General features: G+C 37.5%; 1 protein-coding gene across 1 annotated transcript in view; it reads right to left on the reverse strand.

The window, feature by feature from the left end:
• DDX46 (DEAD-box helicase 46) overlaps positions 1-19703 on the reverse strand; it is an 81149-nt gene that overhangs the window by 37725 nt on the left and 23721 nt on the right. Inside the window, exons 5-13 of the mRNA XM_014583589.2 lie at positions 18768-18933; positions 16595-16746; positions 12022-12135; positions 10612-10777; positions 9762-9882; positions 9017-9192; positions 7975-8096; positions 3270-3348; positions 1462-1544 (exon numbers count right to left, since the gene is read on the reverse strand). Of these exons, the coding sequence (XP_014439075.1) occupies positions 1462-1544; positions 3270-3348; positions 7975-8096; positions 9017-9192; positions 9762-9882; positions 10612-10777; positions 12022-12135; positions 16595-16746; positions 18768-18933 (1179 nt within the window). The remainder of the gene's footprint in view (positions 1-1461; positions 1545-3269; positions 3349-7974; positions 8097-9016; positions 9193-9761; positions 9883-10611; positions 10778-12021; positions 12136-16594; positions 16747-18767; positions 18934-19703) is intronic.

A 19703-nucleotide genomic window follows, 5' to 3' on the forward strand; every position in this document is an offset into this window, starting at 1 on the left:
CTCCAGGAAAAAAAAAAAAAAAGCTAGGTGGATGTGTGTGCATGTCTCAAATCCTAAGACAAGAATGGAGGAGAAGGGATTGCATAGTCGTCCTGCTGGGGGAGTGGTTTCTCACTTTCTGTCTCTCTGTCACACAAACAGCTGGCTCCAATATTAGTTATCCTTACTTATTTTTAAAGACTTGTTTTATTTAACTTTTATTTATTTATTTTAATTTGACCAGAGAGGGACAGAGTGGGGGGTGGGAGGGAAAGTCACCAGGTTCAGGACTTGAACCATGATTGGCCATGTGGGATTCTAGCGCCCTTAACAACCATACCATCTGCCGGCCCCCATTATTCTTTAAACTGTTTCTCCTGTGGTTCAATCAATACTATAATCCTGGTTTACTCTCCTTAGTGCTTCTCTATTTAGATCTCTGTAAAATGTAGTTCCTGGGAGCCAGCAAATGGCATGGTGGTTAAGGTACTGGATTTCCATATGAGAGACTATGGTTCAAGTCCCTGGCAGCTTTCTCTCTCTCTCTCTCTGATGAGCACACATGCCCTAAAGCAAATTAAAAAATAATATTAATAGATAAAATTAACTAACTATTTAAAAAGAAATAAATTAAATGCAGTTCCCAAACCTAAACAGAATATATAAACCATCATATGACAGGAAATACCTTTTTGGAGACTACATAAATAAATGTCTTTTACCTGTTCCTTCTCCACATCCATTTCTATTACTGCCGTCTGCGAATGTGAATTTTTTTTGGCATCCATAGTCTACTGAAAACTCACACTGCTCTTGTAGTTAAAAAAACTTCTATTAACACCTTTTAACATGTTTCTATAAATTCGATCACTAAACTATTATACTTCAGCAAATAGCATGTATAAGGAATATTAAAAATCTAAGCGCAAATGTCTTGGGCCTTAGTTTTTATATTTGGTAAATATAACTTAACATGGTATCTAATAATCATTAGGGAGTTAAAAGCATGACTTAAAGCCACTTAGTTGGAAAGACAATGAAAACTGAAACACATGAACACTTAAGGTTTTGTTATTGGTGCTCCAATTCAACTTTTTAAAAAAGAATTATTTTATTTATTTTAATTTGATCAGAAAGGGACAGAAAGAGAGAAAGTGAGAAGGCAAGCCGCCAGGTCCAGTACTCACACCATGGTCAGCCATGTGGGAGTTCAGCACCCTGAACCAGCTTGCCACTGCTGGTCCCCCTAATTCAACTTTTACTAATTACGGTTTTAGAAGGCTAAGGGAAACTTTCAAAACTACATCCTAAACAAGTTTAGGATGAAGAATCTAAACCTAAATATCTATTTGAATTCCATATGTTCCCTATACTCTCTATTACCATGAAATAGAATTTCAGAAACTACACAAAAATGTCATTCGCATAGTAGTTACAAGATTATCTTTACATATCAAAACACTTACAAAATGTAATGATTACCTGTGGCTCAAAACCCATGTCAAACATTCTATCTGCTTCATCTAATACAACATATGTCACTCTTCGAAGATTTGTGACCCGACCTAAGAGGAGAAGAAAAAAATAAAGACAAAAAAAAAATTAAAATCAATCACAATTCATTTTATGACTACCAAGAACTTTAAAAAACTGTAAAGGGAACTAAAATGCCTGACTTAACCAGAGGGGTACGTTAGTTATCTTTAAAAAGTGAAAAAAAAAAATTTGGTCTACAATGCTTTAATCTAATGGTAAATACTTTCTGACAATGGGTATATGAGGCCCTTTATTTTGTCAAACTCGTCTCTTGCATACCATCATAGGGCCTGAAGAACCTGTAAAATTCAGAAAACAGCCCTCTCCAAAACACATCATAAAACTAAGACTGAGATGAAGCATCGAGCCACATCAGCCATTATCTGACAGCATCACCTAGGAAAAAACATATTAGAGATTACAGCGTATGTGTGGAAAGCAAGTTCCAGTGCTAACTATTTCAGACGCAGAAAACTTCTCTCTGTATTACTTTATAGCTTACTTCCATATAGTTAGAAGCTTCTTATATGGGCATGTTAAACCACTACTGAGACTCAACTCAACGTCCCTGGGTAACTAGAGTATTACATAAAAGCTTTACATATTTAATGCATTACATAAATACATTATTATACACGAAGATATAAATCTAATTTTATTAAATATTCCCACTGGTTTAAACAAATGTACCTGGCTTCTAAACCAGTGAAATTTTTATATAGATATATTTACACAGAAAACCCTTTCTAACAGATTAAACAAATATTGCTATTAACTGTTGTATTAATCACCTGGCAAAAACATGTATAAAATAGTTATTAAAAGGTAAACCAAAAGGACAGATAAGGGAAAAAAGGTAAAATTAATCAAGATGAATTTCAAGAGAACACTTAATGCAGCATTGAGAAAAAACAAGGAATTATTTCATCAGCATTCAACCCAAAACTATGTATATGTTGTACAAGCACAATGACTCAAAACAATTTTGATGCAATTTTGCCAACTTCATTAGGTTTATACAGAAATTCAAGCATAATGCTATTAGAAACATGCATTTCTCACAAATTTTACTATTTTACTGTGTAAATTATGAATACTACAATGGAACTTTTGAAAGCATTTCCTTCAAAAAATAAAAAATGAGCCAATATAAGTGCTTTCTAATATTTAAGTCTTCCACACTAACATTTGCAGCTCCAATTAGTTTTTCAAGGTTAGGAACAGCATTAAATTACCTACCTTTGATGGTTTAAGTCTCGGAAGCCCAGTTCTATAAATCTTGAAGGGCCTTTCTCCACAGAAGTTAAATAATGTCAACAGTTTAGTAACAGTTTTGATAGGGAATAATTTAACAAAGCATAACATTTGAGCTAAAAACATGCAATATTTACAAAAGATTAAATTTCTTGAAGCTGCAATATTTTAATTTATCTAGTATTGTAAGAAAATACTAGCCTCCTGCAGAGAAAGTCTAAATTTCATAGTAAAAGATAGTACCCCACTTTCTTAAGAGCAAAGGTAGGTCAAAACTGGATTAAGAATCTGAGTTAAGATAAACAGAGTTGGTTGTGAAATTTTAAACTGCTAAAATATGACCAATGCTTATAACAAAAAACTTGTTACAATACAAATGTTAAGATATTACAGCTTTAAGAAGAAATGCAGAAACCCTTTGATGGTTTCTTGTATCTGGTTTAACAAAAATGTATAGAATTCAAAGATAAAAAAAAGAACAAAAAATACCCCCAACTCACCACTGTTAGCTGCAAGCATGTCAATCATTCGACCAGGTGTGCAAACAATAATTTCAGCACCTCTTTTCAGTTCAGCAATCTAATGAAAAAGATGACATTTTATACTATATTGCTTAAGTAGCTTTTTTTATCACTTGCATATGTGTGTGGGAGGGGGAGGTACTGAAGGTTTTGCTATGTTGCAGTCCTCCTCCCTGAGCCTCCCCAGTAGCTGGGGTTATAAGCATGCACCACCCTATGGACTCTTTATTTAAGGTAGGACAGGAACTGGCCTAAGGTCTTCCATATGGCCTCAGCATGTTGAAGAACAGCATGCAGTGGGGTATTACTAAGTATGGGCTTACACAGATTTTATTATTACTTTCTTTTTTTTAATTGTCAGATGGCACCTGTGCTCACCAGAGAAACAAAGAGATGGAGGGAGAAAGGACTTCCCCTCATGGGGTGTAATCACACCCCAACCTCTACTCCATTTCTCCGTCCTGTCGGGATCCTGAGTGCCCACACACGCATAAAAGTATGTTTTCAAGCTACTGGGGCCAGGATTCAAACCACAGTCAACCATGGAATCTTGTTTCTTATACCACTAGGCTTTTGAGGTTGACTCAAGATTTGAAAATATTACATCTGGGGCTGGCTCCATGGTCTAGTGGTTAAGGCAACCAGACCCATATGGCTGACCATGTGGTTCAAGTCCTAAAAGTGGCAACTTGAGAAATACACCAGGCACATGTACATGCATGCCCCAAATCCCAAAAGCAGGGAGATAGGAAAGTGACTGTGGTGTGACCACTGCCTATGGGTGATGATTTCTCCTCCCTCTCTCTCAGTCTGTCTCTGGCGAGCATGTATGCCCTCTAGTAAAAATAAATAAACAAAATATTACAGATGGTCCTTCTTGCACAGCTCTCCAAGAAAAAACAATGAAGTCTGATTAGAAGATACCAAAGCCTCCGACTGAATTCACTGGAATGCTGCAGCACTACTACAGAGATAGGTAGCAGCAGTAGGATGCCATAAATTTTGAACCAAAGAAAAGTGGTTTTACCAATTTTAATTTGCCTCTTCCCTCAAAATCAAGAAAGAAATGTAAAAGAACAATAAAAACAAGTGATCATACAGATTAGTATTTTTCAAACTGCCACCATTAGACAATTATAAAATCTATTTTTTTTAAGAATTATTTAAGTTCATTTACTTATTTATTTATTTAGAGGGACAAAGTGAGAGAGAGGGAGGTAAAGCGAGAAAGCAAGCTGCCAGGTTCAGGACTTGAACTGCGGTCGGCCATGTGGGAGTCAAGCAACCTTACCTACCACGCTATCTGCCGGCCCCTATAAAATCTATTTAATCATAAATAAATTTCTCGCTTTCTCACTCTCTCTGGCAAACGCACACGCCTTATAGCAAAAACTAAATAAAAATTTTAAAAAAAGAAAGAAAAACTAGAAAGGTTAAATAATAGAATGCCACAGACATCACAAAACTTTTGTTTCATTCCTACATAACTATAATACGCATGCAAATACCAAGTAATTTAATTTTAATTTTTTATTTTCTTTTAGTTTTGCCATAGGGAACACATGCTCACCAGAGAAAAACAAAAGAGACAGACAGAGAAAGTGAGAAATCACCCCCTACAGAGATGGCCACACCACAATTCCTTCTCCTCTAGTCTCCTTTTGGGATTTTGAGCAGGTATGATTTTCAAGCCACCAAGTCTGGGATTTGAACTACACAGATGGCCATGAGGGATACAGCCACCTTAATTCCCATGCCATTGGCTGGCCCCCAAGTTATTTATATGTGTGTGTATACACATATGTACAATGTATGTATTAGATTATTTTATTTATTTATTTATTTGTTTGTTTGTTTTTAATTTGCTATATGGCACATGTACTCACCAAAGTGAGAAAGTAAGCCACCAAGTCCAGGACTCAAACTGTAGTCAGCCACATGGGAGTCCGGCATCTTAACCATTACGCCACGTGCTAGCCCCTCCGAGTTATATTTTAAGCATATTTTTTACTACAAGCTATCATTAAGAAAATGACATTTAGATAAACTTAGAAAATAAACCAAGTTCAAGTGTTTAAGAGAACATTAAGCAAATATTCCCAAAGTATGTTCATGTAACCCTTATCCTAAAAAAGGAGTTTTGTGGTTAAGAAAATGTCAACTAACTTATCCCATTTTTCTACTATCACACAATACATTAGCTCATTAAAGATTAAGAAGTCTATGGGACCAGCAGTTAGCGTAAGGGCTATGTTGCTGGACTATGTAGTCGACCACGGTTCGTGTCCCGCGGTGGCTTAAAACTCACGCCGGGCACATGTGCGTGCGTGGGTGCGTGCCCAAGATCCAGACAGGAGAATGAAGAAGGGATTGTGGCATGGCCATCCTCCCTGGGGAGTGATTTCTTGCTTTCTGTCTCTCTGTCTCCGTAAGTCTAGGGCTGGCAGGTGGCACAGTGGTTGGACTCCCACAGGGCCAACAAAGGTTCGAGTCCTGGAACTGGTGGCTTGTTTTTTCACTTTCCCTTTCTCTGGTCAAATTAAATAATAATAACAACAACAAATAGAATATAATAAAAACGCTTTTGAAGAGAATTTTTAATTTAATATTACTATTATTATTCAATTTGACCAGAGAGATACAGAGAGAGATACTATGAGAAAGCAAGCTGCCAGATCTGGGACTCTATGAGAAAACAAGCTGCCAGATCTGGGACTTGAAACGCAGTCAGCAATGTGGGAGTCCGGCACCTTAACCACCATGTCATCTGCCAACCCCCAAATAAATAATTCTTAAAAAAAAAAAAAAAAAAAAAAAAAAAAAAATAAAAAGAGGTTTTGGTCTTGCAAGAACAAAACCTATTTTTTTTTAATAATTCCAAAACTTACTGATCATAAAACCCACTTGTTTCCTTTTTCTATTTAAGTTAAATATCTGTTGACTATTATTCATTAGAAGACACTCAGAGGAGGGTTCTGCTACTGAGCTTTGGGGACAAATAACCAGGGCCTGGAAGAAACAGAACTTCTACACAGCAACTGTGTCTGGAAGGCTGTGATGCACAGCCATTTTTCCAGGCTATCGGTGGGGTCTCATGAACCAAAGGGAGTTCACAGTTCTTTTTAACATTGAAGGTATTTATGCCGAAATGAAACAGAATTCTATTCAGGCAAGAGGTGTACTTATGAGTACAAAGCAAAAACAACACAATGGCTCCTGGTGGCAAACCAAATAAAACCAGATTCATCTGGAGAAAGGTTACTCATCCCCATGGAAACAATGACATGGTTCAAGCCATTGTTCGAGTCAAATTCTGAAGCAACCTTCCTCCTAAGGCCATTGGACACAGAATCAGTGATACTGTGCATCCTCAAGGACTTAAAATAATGAAAAGTAAATGAATAAAAATGAATTTGTGTTCTTGTTTAAAAAAAAAAAAAAAAAGACACTCAGAAAATGCCAAACTAAAAAGAGTCAGGGTTTGGGCCATCAGGCAGTGTGGAGGTTAAGCGGCTGGATTCCACATGGCCAACTTCATGGTTCAAAATCCAGACCCAGCAGTTAGAAACTCATGCTGGGTTCATGTGTGCCCAGAATCCCAAGAGACGAATGGAGAAGAATGGAGAAGGGACTGCAGCATGGCCATCTTCCCTGGGAGGTGCTTTCTCACTCACTCTCTCTCTGGGAAATACATGCACCCTAGCCAAAAAAAGGAGAAAAAAAACCTTAGAAACAAATTAAAAAGGCAATAGAGTCAGGGTTTCTTTAAATCACCAGTGCTAGAATTACTTAAGACCATAGGCAAAACACGGATACTAACGTATCCCACTCATCTCTACCTTTTAAAGAAGTCCACATGTGTTAAGAGAAAAACATTATGGTTTAGAATGAAGCCCAGGTTCTAGGTCAAACTCTAGTACTTACTAACCTAACTGACCAACTTACTTTTTGTGAATATTTTCTCATCTGTAAAATGGAAAAAGTATCTGCCTTCCCTGGGCAGGGGAAGGAGGAGGAGGAACAAACTTAAGTAAAAATGACTCACAGAACCTAAAGTACAGCATTAGCATAATTTGGCCTTTTCCCCTATGGCTTTACTGATGTATAACTGACAAATGATATTATATATAGTTAAGGTAGACAATGTAATGTTCTGATTTACAAGTACATTATGAAATGATTACCACAATCGAGTTAATCATTATCAAACATAGTCACAGATTTATTTTTTGTGTGATAAGAACATTTAAGATCTACCCTCAGGCCGGCAGGTGGCATGGTGGTTAAAGGTGCTGAACTCCCACATGGCCAACCACAGTTCAATTCCTGGGCCATGGCTTACTTTCTCTCTCTCTCTGTCTGACCAAACTAGAAAATAATAATGACAATAATAATAAGTAAAGTTAAATAATTCTTTAAAAAAATCCATCCTCTTAATAAACTTTTAGGTATATCACACAGTATTATTAATGATAGCCATCATGCGATAAACTAGATCTTTAGAATGTAATCATCCTGCCTAGTATAATTAATTCTTACTGTTATTTTCACACCTCACCTTTTTTAAAACTTCAGAAGCAAGTACTATTCAAAACACTGTAGTGAAAAATCACTTTTATGGTATTTTACTGAATCATTCAATTTGAAGAAAACATAAAAAAAAGTGTTTCTTTCTCTTAACTACCTGTTCACTGATTCCTGTTCCTCCATAAACACAGACCACTCTAAGTCCCAAGGTCTTTGAAAACTTCTTACATTCTTTAGTAATCTGTAAAGCCAGTTCTCGAGTTGGAGTCATGATGACGGCTGAAAAGATAAACATGTCAGTGGCCTAACCACCAAATTCTTGAGAGGTTATGCTTTAATGTGTTAAGTTTTAGCTCTGCAATAAAGTTCAAATCTCTTAGTTTTTGTTTTGTTCTATGCATCTCTGACAATTACATTTCAAAAACTGTAACGGCAGAGATTGTGCTGAAGAATAAGCAGATTTTAAAAACACTACAGGAAGGCAAGTGACAAGTTAAATGCCTCGCTCGACCCTCAGGAAAATACTTTGTTGAACAAAATGCAAATAGCTCTCAACTGCAAATCACAAAACAAATAAAAATCAAGTAACTCACTGTGCTCAGAAGCCATACCACTGCTTCCAGAAACAACCTTGGTCTGAGGGGCACAAAGAAGAAACAGACCTGCCCTGTGTTCCTAAGAGAAGAGGTGAACAATTTTCCAAAACCCTATTCAAATCTGCAGAAGATATCTCTGATAAAATGAATTAAGAAATCTGGATCTGAAGACTTAATTCTAAATGAAATGCTGGCACTTCACATAGCCCTTTAAGGAAAAAAAAAAATTGGAAAATATATTTTCCTATTATCTTTCATGTTGAGTTTATATACCCACTGATACTGGGGCTAAGAACAAACCTCAACATAAATAAACAGATAGATGCACGAGGGGTCTACCTGCCGAGTCAGAGTTTAAAAACTGAGCTGTGCCAGGAGAGGCTGTTTTTGTACTTCTGAGATGTCAGTCCAGAGCTCTGAAGATTCTCACTCCACCTGCTGGTAAGGGGAAATCAGCCCCAAAGATGCCAAATTGATAAAGGAAATGTACATAAAGACATCTTTATTGTCATAATTAAGAACATTATAAAGTATCAGGACTTTCTGATTAACTGATGACAAAGCTGTAAACTGAAGAAACTAGATTAATGAAAAAAGCTGTACCTATTGGTCCTTCTCCTTCTTCTAATGACCTCTGATCCATGATGTGTCTAAACATAGGCAACAGGAAAGCAATGGTCTTCCCACTTCCTGTCTTAGCAATGCCAATCAAGTCTCGTCCAGACATTATAGCAGGAATCGCCTGAGTTTGGATTGGTGTGGGCTTTTCATAGCCGTGCCTTATAAAGAAAACCAAAAGAACACAAGGTATGAATTGGAGTATCTGGGACTCTCAGAATTCTGTTAGAATAAGCTCTTCCCATACATGATATATCTATATAAGAAAATATTTGGCAATAAAAAGAAATTAAGTACTAATATATTCTATGATGTGGATAAACCTTGAAACATTATGCTATGTAAATAAAAGCTAGTCACAAAATATATATTATATCTTATTTATATGGAATGTCCACAATAGTCAAATCCAGAGACAAAAAGTAGACTTGACTGTTGATGATAGCAAGGGAAAAGAGAAGATTGACTCCTAATAGACACAGGTTTCTTTTGAGGATGATAAAACTGTTCTAATTATGATGATGGTTACGACTACACAAATATATTAAAAACCACTGAATTGTATACTTTCAAGCATAAACTTTACGATATGTAAATTATCTCGATAAAGCTGTTTAAGAAAAAGAAGTTTTGTTTTATTAGAGTAAAACTGTAACCTTGGGAGATATTTTTGTGAAAGGCTCAACTGAGTGCCAATACTTAGAAAATGTAGACAGCCATCACAACTTACTTTTTGAGAGAATTTAGGATCTTCATAGAAATTCCACACTGAACCCAAGATTTAATTGGTTTGGGGCAACCTTTTCCTTTGACTGTAATGCCTTCCATTTCCAATCGAAATACATTCACCTCTACAAAACAAAAACCAAATTAATAACTTTATTGATGCCTTTTACTTTTCAAATAGGTCTAGCAAGATTTCTTTCACACACACAAAAAACGAAGGGCAGGGAGAGAAAGCACCGCCTAATGAGGTCTGATGTGCAGCAATCCTTTTTCCTCTAATTCTCCACCCTGTCAGGATCCTAGGGACGAACACAAGCCTAGCATGTTTTACAAGTCATCAGGGCTGGGATTCGAACCCTGATTGGTCATGCAAAATCTAGCATTCCTACACTCAGTCCTTAACTACTGCACAACAGGGCTGCTGCCCCCATTTTTTTTTAACCTTAAATTGAAAGCACAAGAAAAAGAACAATGACTGACAAATAATACAACCACTTGTTCTCCTACCAAGAATTGCCCAGGTTATTTTTAATCAACCAATAATACAGTTTCACGGAGGTTCCTAACTCAAAAATCGCAGGAGAATAACATTCACAGAAATACTTCATTTGCAACTTCAGAAATAGACTATCTTCAGCCTTAAAAATTGCAACTACATGAGCTAGATTACCTTTTGCTCACTTTTTAGACAAATGCATAAAGACATTCCTTCAACTCACAGGTCTGTTCAGTTTTTAGACACTCGCATAAAGACATTCCTTCAACTCACAGGTCTATCTGCACTCTTCCTAGACAACGTAAAGCAGATTCCCCTCCATTCCCCCATAGTCATTATGTGAGTAAATAATTTTTACCCTCTTGAGACATTTTTGCTAGTTCTGGAACTTCAACATAGAAGTTTTTTCTGAATGGTTCATATTCAATTTTTCCATGATCAACTGGTTCAAGAAGCTTCCTTTGTTTTGTCTGATAGCCTGTAAGGGCCGTCTGAAGATCAACTTCTTCCTCCTCTGAAGAATACTATAGTAAAAATAAAAAGAAAAGAGGTAAGTTCATTACTATCTTCCCCTTATTGGAAATAACAGCTCTAGATTTTAAAATCCTCCTCCTAGAAACTATTTGTTAGTTTCCTACTTTTACTTTCTAAACAGATTTATTTGACCTATAAGATTTTCATGATACTCCAGTGAACTGCTGGATAATTTCAAAATCATCTAATGACGTATCACAATAAATAGAAACACATCAGCACCTAAAGAATTTTTTGACTTAGTTTCTTTTCTTCTGACCCTACAGAAATTTATAATGCCGGACCAGCAGTTAGCGTAATGGTTATGTCGCTGGACTCCCACGTAGTCGACTGCGGTTCGAGTCCTGGACCCGGTGGCTTAAACTCACGCCAGGCACGTGTGCGTGTGTGTCCAATATCGCGAGAGGAGAATGGAGGAGAAGGGACTGCGGCATGGCCAACCCTCCTGGGGGGTGATTTCTCGCTTTCTGTCTCTGTCTGGCAAGCGCACGCGCTCTATAGCAAAAACCTCTCCAAGAAAGAAAAAGAAATTGATAATACCAACATAAAGCTAAAATAATAATTCTCAGAGATGACTTCAATCAAATTTTGCTACTATTCTTGCTATATACACCTTTACAGGGACATCAAATGGCAATAATGATTACATCACTGGACTCCCACATAGTGGACTGCAGTTCAAGTCCTGAAGGCTTAAAACTCACACCAGATGCATGTGCATGTATCTCCAAAATCCCGAGAAGAGAATGGAGAAGGGATTGTGGCATAGCCATCGCCCAAGGGGATGATTTCTTGTTTTCTGTCCGTCTGTATGGTAAGCTCATGCGCCCTATAGAAAAATATTTCTGAAATCTGAGGTGCATATCCTGCTGTGTAAAGTCTCTTTATAATCTAAATGATGTAGTGATTAAATGTATAAATAATAATAAATTCTTTTTAATTTCTGGGGAAAAAATTCACAATACATACTAATATGAAGAAATCGAACTCATTCTGTAACTTAATTTCTTCTCTCTGCATTATATATCTAAGATACAAAGGTATCAAAAAACGAGTATTCACAAGGGATGAAAGATGCCAGATCACTCTATCAACTGGATATTTAGCCACAAACTATTATATTAAGAATAGCAAGAATTCCTCCTAATAGTTTGCACAACTGAAAAGTTCATCTCTATCAATGTTTTCTAATACGTCTAGATCAGGAACAAAGTCAAAATTAAGAAAGAATCACCTCCATGGCATCCTGGTCATTCTCCATCAGCTCGCCTTTCTTCTTATCAGAATCTGCGACTGCTTTTTTGGTTGTCACAACAGTGACAACTTTTGTTACCGTTGGTCCGGACTTCTAAAATAGAAAAGAACAGTAAATATTTTGCAAACTTGAAACACAAGCCATACACCAACTGAACACAATGATATCTGTCACAATTTATAATTAAAATTAACTTTGTTATTAGTTAAAATTTAATAAAAAGACAAGCAGTAATCTACTGCTCTATTCATTGTTGGGACTAGCTCGGCATGAACACGTTTCTCTGAGTGGGGAAGGCTGCCGATTAGAAATAGATGCAATAACAAACACACACAGACACACAGGTATAGAAAAGCCAGCATTGGGTGGGCACAGCTTCTCTGATGGAGAAGTTGCAACCAGAACCAGCCTCAGGTTTCCTTCTTATAGGGCAGAAAATGGGGGAAGGGGAAAATGGGATGTAAAAGGAATGGGGAATAAAGAAGTAGAATATAAAGAATAAGGGAGGAGAAATTGGAATGTAAAGCCAGTTGTTTTGGGATGTAAATTAAAAATGTGAAAATGACTGGCACCATATAATTTCTCTGATTTTTTGGGGGACAATCTGATAAACGCTTAGGACTTCCTTTAGCCTGATATTGGGCAGTATCAAGGTATTGGGTATCAACGATAACAGGAAGACAATAATTGACAACAGGCAGGTACTGCTTTCATATGGAGATGTTTTTAATAGTCATGCTAGAGTAGCTTACTGAAGCGCATATTTGCATGTGTCTACAGGCCACATGTTTTAATCACATGTTTTTAGATTGGCTGCTCTCCACAATTTATCTGTAGTTTTTTAAGTGAAATAAAATACATTCATACATACAGTTTAAGTGAAATCTAATACATTCATACATACAGTTTATTATGTATTATATAGCTTTATATAATAATATATTTTAAATACAACAAAAGGGTACTTTCAATCATTAGACAAGTCAGGAACTGTTCTGGGAGCTTACACCAATCTATAAAAAAATGCAGGTGGGGCCAGTAGGTGGTGTGATGGTAAAGGACGCTGGACTCCCAAAAGGCCAACTGCGGTTCAAGTCCTCAACTTGGTAACTTACTTTCTCACTTTCTCTCTCTATGCCTCTCTGGTCAAATTTTAAAAATAAAGGAAGTTGAATAAAATAGTTCTTTGGAAAAAAAATAATTGCAGGCAAAGATCACTATTGTGGGCCAGACAGTGGTGTGGTAGTAAGGCAGCTGAATTGTATGTGGACAGCTGCGAGGCTGAGTCGCAGTACTGGTGGTTTGATACACATGCAGGGCAGGTTCAGCAGGAGGCGTGGCGGTTAAGGCGCTGGGCTCCCCCATAAAGGAATGTTGAGTCCCGGACATGGTGGCTTAAAACTAATGCCAGGCATGTGTGCATGCATGTCCAAAAATAAGAAGGGCCTGTGGTGCGGCCCATCCCCCCAGAGGGTGATTTCTCAGGTTCTGTCTCTCTGTCTCTCTGTCTATCTCTTCAGGCAAGTGCATGCCCTATAACAAAAATCTCTCTCTCAAGAAAAAAATGATAATAGGGACCAGTGGGTGGCATGCTGGTTAAGGCGCTGGATACTCCCAAATGGCCGACCACAGTTCAAGTCCTGGACCCGGTAGCTTGTTTTCTCACCAATTCTCTCTGTCTCTCTCTGGTCAAATTAAAAATAAATGAATGAACAAATAAAGTTAAATAAATAATTTTTAAGAATGACAATAGTAGGAAGTAGAATTAAAAAATTCTTTAAGGGGGGAAAAAAAAAAAACATGTCCGTCACATGTGCATGAATACCTAAAACCCCAAGAAGAGAATGGAGAAGGGACTATGGAGTGACCCTTGCCCCTGGGATTTGATTACTCACACCCCTCCACACCCCATGAGTACTCATGCCCTATAGCAAAACTTTTTTAAAAAAGGGAGGAAGGACAAGCAGATAGTGTAGTGGTTACATCACTAGACTCTCACGCAGTCAACCACAGTTCAAGGCCTGGACCTGGCAGCTCAAAATTCATGCTGGGCCTGTGTGCGTGTGTGCCCAAAATCTCGAGAAGAGAATGGAGGAGAGGAGACTGTGGTGTGTCCATCCCCCTGGAGGGTGATTTCTCACTTTCTGTCCTTTTGGCAAGCGCATATGCCCTATAATAAAAATCACTCTTTAAAAAAAAAAAAAAAAAGGAAGGGCAAGAGCACTATCTTTGGAGAGCACATATTTTTAGAGGTGGTAAGGAACAAAACCATAAACACCAAAACAAAGTAAATAAAATAACTTACCCAAAGTAATAAATTCTACAAATAAAAACAGAATGGGGTGAGGAAGTCCAGCGGCACATGCAGTACCACACTGAACTACAGTGCTGGAAACCACACGGTCAACTCTGAGTATAAATCCCCAGTTAACCTAACACATGCACCCACGATCCTGCCAAGCTAGAGGACTCCAGGAAGAGGACTGTGGAGTAATGAGATCATGGTAAGGATGCTCTTCATATCTTTGCTCCCTCATAAACAGAATGAATAAACTTAAAAAATAATAACAGGGTGGGAGGAGTTCAAGAGTATGAAAGATGGGAGTGCTGTTAAAATCTGAAGACGACTTATCAAAAAGGTGACATGTAGGAGACCAGCAAATGGCATGGTGGTTAAGCTGCTGGACATTCCCACATGGCTGACCATGGTTCAAGTCCTGGACCTGGTGGCTTGCTTTCTCACTTCCGCTCTTTTTCTCCCCCTCTCTCTCTCTGTCCAATTAAAAATAAATGAATGAATGTATAAAAATTAATTTAAAAAAAAGAAAAAGCAGATAACTTAAAAAAAAAAAGTGACATATGAGAGAAAGACAGACTATCCATTTGAGATCTGCCTTCTGCCATGTTATAGCCTCACCAGAATTTGGCACCTGGAACTCAGACCCCCAAACCATGAACTGAATAAACTCTATTTCTCTGTTTAAAAAAAAAAAAGGTGACATGTAAACAACAACACTGAACAAAGAAGATGTTGAGGGGGGAACCAGCAGTTAGCGTAATGGCTACGTCGCTGGACTCCCACGTAGTCAACCATGGTTCGCATCCCAGACCTAGTGGCTTAAAACTCAGGCCGGGCGCACGTGCGTGCGTGCCCAAGATCCCAAGAGGAGAATGGAGGAGAAGGGACTGCGGCGTGACCATCCCCTCTGGGGGGGATGATTTCTTGCTGTCTCTATGTTTCTCTCTGTCTGTCCGGCGAGCGCATGCGCCCTATAGTAAAAACCTCTCAAAAAAAAAAAAAAAAATGTTGAGAGGAAATTAACTTTTTTAAGAATTATTTTTATTTAACTTTATTTATCCATTTATTTATTTATTTATTTATTTATTTAAATTTGCCCAGAGAGGGACAGAGTGAGAGAGAGAGAGAAAGCAAGCTGCCAGGTCTGGGACTCAAACTGCAGTCAGTCACATGGGAGTCCAGTGCCCCTAACCACCACGCCACCTGCCGGCCCTGGAATAGTAACTTTTTAAAAGTCTATTTTTATTTCTTCCATGAAAGACAGAAAAAAAGGGGCCGGCAGGTGGCATGGTAGATAAAGGTGCTGGATTCCCAAGTGAGTCCTGAACCTAGCGGCTTTGTTTCTCACCTTTTCTGTCTCTTTCTGGCCAAATTAAGAACAACAATAATAACAAATGGAATTAAATAAATAAATTCTTTAAAAAAAAAAAAGGGGGGGAGACAGAAAAAAAGGCAAAAAAAAAAAAAAGTACAACCCACAACCAACCTCAGTAAGCCAGGATCACAAGCATGCACACATTTGGCATACGCAGGGAAGCCTAAGGATGTGAACCTGGGACCTTCTTGTTTGGCCTTAGCATTCTAGGATTTCTGAATTCTCCCTGTACACCTAAAGATGGCCAAGAGTGGCTTCTGAAAGAGAACATTTGCAGCTAATATTCACCATTCTCTGGCACTCAGAAATAAGTACTGCTGGTGGTTAAGGAGGACGGATCAAACATGACTGACTACACAGTTCAAGTCCTGGACCAGGTGGCTTAGGAAACATACCTGGTGTTATCACATGGGTGGCCAAAATCTCAAGAGGAGAATGGAGAAGGGATTGTGGCATGGACACCATCCTAGTGGGGTGCTTCTCACACATTTCCATTGACACCTTCTCCCTCTCTCTCTTTAGTGAATGCATGTTCCTCTAGCAAATAAGGAAGGAAGTAAAGGAAGGAAGACTATTGTCATCTATGAGACAGAGAAAATACAAACATTACTTTTAGGGACCGGCAGGTGGCATGACGGTTAAGGCCACTGGACTCCCACATGGCTGACCGCAGTTCAAGTCCTGGACCTAGCTGCTTGCTTTCTCACTTTGTCTCTCTTTCTCTCACTGTGTCCCTCTCTGGCCACAATAAATGCATAAATAAAGCTAAAAAAGAAATTACTTTTACAAAGTATCTGATGTCACTAGAACCATTAGATGAATTCAAGTTATCCCATAAGAAATACAAATATGAATCTTTTAAAGAGAAAATTCCATACCTTTTCATTTCCTCCACCACCTTTTACACTTCTCATGTTGAACTTTTTGACCTCTTCTTTCACTTCTTCCATGTAAGCATCTAATGGATCTAATTCCTCACCCTCCATTTCATTTCCATCCTTTTCAGCTTCTGCTGGATCATCTTCATCATCTAAAATTTCGAAATATGCTTTCTTTGAACATTTGTTTCAAAAGTAAAACACAATTAGACCACACCTCACCTTTCTAACCTTTTCTCTCACTAACCAAACACTCCCCTTTCAAATCCGTCTGGCCATACTACAGTTGAAATACGCATACTTGTAAATTACTTTAAAACGATAAAAGAATCAAATGCCAATAAATTTCAAGTTATTTCATTGAAAAAAATTAAACCTAAAAAAAAATGAATCTTCATTATCACCTGTTTTTTTTTAAGTTTTTGCTATAAGCCATATGCGCTCACCAGAGAAACACAAAGTGGGAAAGTAAGAAATCATCCTCCCAGGGGTATGGCCACTCCACAATCCCTTCTCCTCCTTTCTCATGGGATTTTGACCAGGCATGCAACACATACATGCCCAGCATGTTTTTCAGGGTGTTGGATCCAGAATTCAAACTGCATAGTAGGCCATGTGGGATCCAATGCCTTAACCTCCAAGTCACCTGATGGCTCACTATCACATTTTACAGCTACACTGCTGGAAGCAGAACTAGAAATTCTCTTTTAAATAACCTTTAAAATTATTTCTTTCAATCACAAAAAAAAGCAGCTCACTCTCAATTTTAAACAAGCTTATCTTTTACATAACTAAACCATCGTGACCACTTACACAGACTCCGCCTGTCTATACTCCTCTGTCAAACATTCAAAGAAAATGGACCACACTTTTACCTTCAGATAAAATCCCACAACCTTTCCCGTCACTAAAACCTCAAAAGTCCAAGTAACATACAGAAGGGAAATGCTTTTCTCCTAAATTATGAAAAGTCACAGAAGGACCTGAGAGAGCATGCCCTAATTTACTCTCATTACTAGTATCTGTATTTATACTTTTAAAAAAATTAAGAGCTATTTACTAATTACGCCTATAAGCAATCGACTCTTAATTTTAAAGTAAAATCAATTATTCTTACTGAATACTACAATTTGATTTTTTACATGAACATTAAAAGGGACATTTAAAATCTCAGTGTGAATCCAGCAATTCCACCTTCAAGTATAAACTCAAAAGAATTGAGAACCAAAAACAATTATCTCCGCACTAGTGTTCACAGTAGCGTTATTTACAGTAGCTGAAACATCCCCCATGTCCAGCACATAAATGAGTAAACGAAATGTGACATATACATACAATGGTATTCATTTGTAGAAAGAAAAAAATTCTAACACATTCTATAATATGAGTGAACCTTGAAAAATTAAAATAAGCCAGATAAAAAAGAAAAAATACCATATGATTCCACTTATATGAGGGACCTACAATAGGCAACATTATAGAACAGACATTACCAGGAGCCAGGAGGAGGCAAGATTAAGAAGCTGTTTAATGGGTTTAGAGGCTCTGTTTGAAATTACAGAAGGTTCTGGAATTGGACTGTGGTGATAGCTGTACATATTATCACTGAGTGGACACTTCTAAATGATTAAAATGGCAAATATTACATATATATTTCTAAAATAAATAAGCCAAAAACCCCAATATGGAAGATTACTTGTAGGGACCAGTAGATGGTGTAATGGTTTTATCATTGGACTCCCACATAGTTGACTCCAGTTTGAGACCCAGACCCTGGAAGCTTAAAGCTCACACTGGGCACAAGTACGTGTGTGCCGAAAATCCCAAGAGAAGAGATTGTAGCATGGCCATCCCTGCTAGGGAATGATTTCCTGCTTTCTGTCTCTCTTTCTCTGATGAGCACATGCACCCTATAGCAACAATCTCTCAAGAAAAAAAGAATTATTCATAGTTCTAAAAATATCTATGTAAATTTTTTATTTTTAGAATTATTTCATTTAACTTTATTTACTTATTCATTTACTCATTTATTTTAATTTGACCACAGAGGGACAGAGAGAGAAGAAAGTGAGAAATCAAGTCGGCCGTGTAGGATTCCAGCACCCACCACCACCATGCCACCTGCCGGTCCCCATAAATTATTTTGTAAGTTTTTTTAGGCTAACAAATATACCATCATCGTCCTCTAAACTCCACTTTTTCCCTTGTTTCATCTCTTCAATTTCTTTCTTCAGTTCCCCTATGTTTTCCATGGCCTTTTTCCGCTGTTCTTCTCGCCACTTTTCTACTCTTTCTTTTCGTTTTCTCATTTCTTCTTCCAGCTTATTCTGGTCAAAGTTCTTAGGGAGAAAAAGAAAGAAAGGAAAAATGAAAAGAAAAAACAGTATTAACAACTTTACTTTCACATTCAAGTTCTCCTAATAATAAAAAACGAACATAAAACATGAAAAGCTCAATCAATGCGGACCACATAATACACAACTTAAAAAATATACTCATGATAATCATAACTAATCACAAGAAAAAGCATGTTCAACTAAGAAAGCCGAAAAACAGATTTCAAGCACCAAAATTAATATTTTAGATATAAGCAATCTGTAAACATAAACTCAATTTCTTTTCTTTTTCACAAAGATACTGAAACAATTAACAACAAACTTCCCCCAATTCTTCTCAATTTTATATCCTCTGAACTCTTTTAAGATTACCTCTAAGAAAAGCAATTTACTTTTACAAAGTAATGAGTAAATGACATAAACATACATATATTTCAACATAAATTAAGAAGATTCTGGGGGACAAGAAGTAGCGACATGGTTAAGGCACTGGATCTCCATGGCCAACTCTGCACTTTGAGTCCTGGACCTGGTGGCCCGACAATCTGGCCAGGCGCCAACTTGTACATTCCCAAAATCCTGAGAAGTAAAGGGAGAAGGGATTGCCGCGGGGCCATCCCCTGGGGGGGGGTGATTTCTCATTTATTCCCCCTCTTTGGCAAGCACACGTCCTATGGAAAAAAATCTAAAAAAAAAAAAAAACAAAAACTTTCTGTCTTTTAGGTATTAGGTCTAAATTTCTTAGACATAGTCTTTTTTTTTTTTTTTTTTGG

The sequence above is a fragment of the Tupaia chinensis genome, unplaced genomic scaffold (assembly GCF_000334495.1).
Source record: "Tupaia chinensis unplaced genomic scaffold, TupChi_1.0 Scaffold144346_1, whole genome shotgun sequence".
NCBI classification, from domain to species: domain Eukaryota; kingdom Metazoa; phylum Chordata; class Mammalia; order Scandentia; family Tupaiidae; genus Tupaia; species Tupaia belangeri.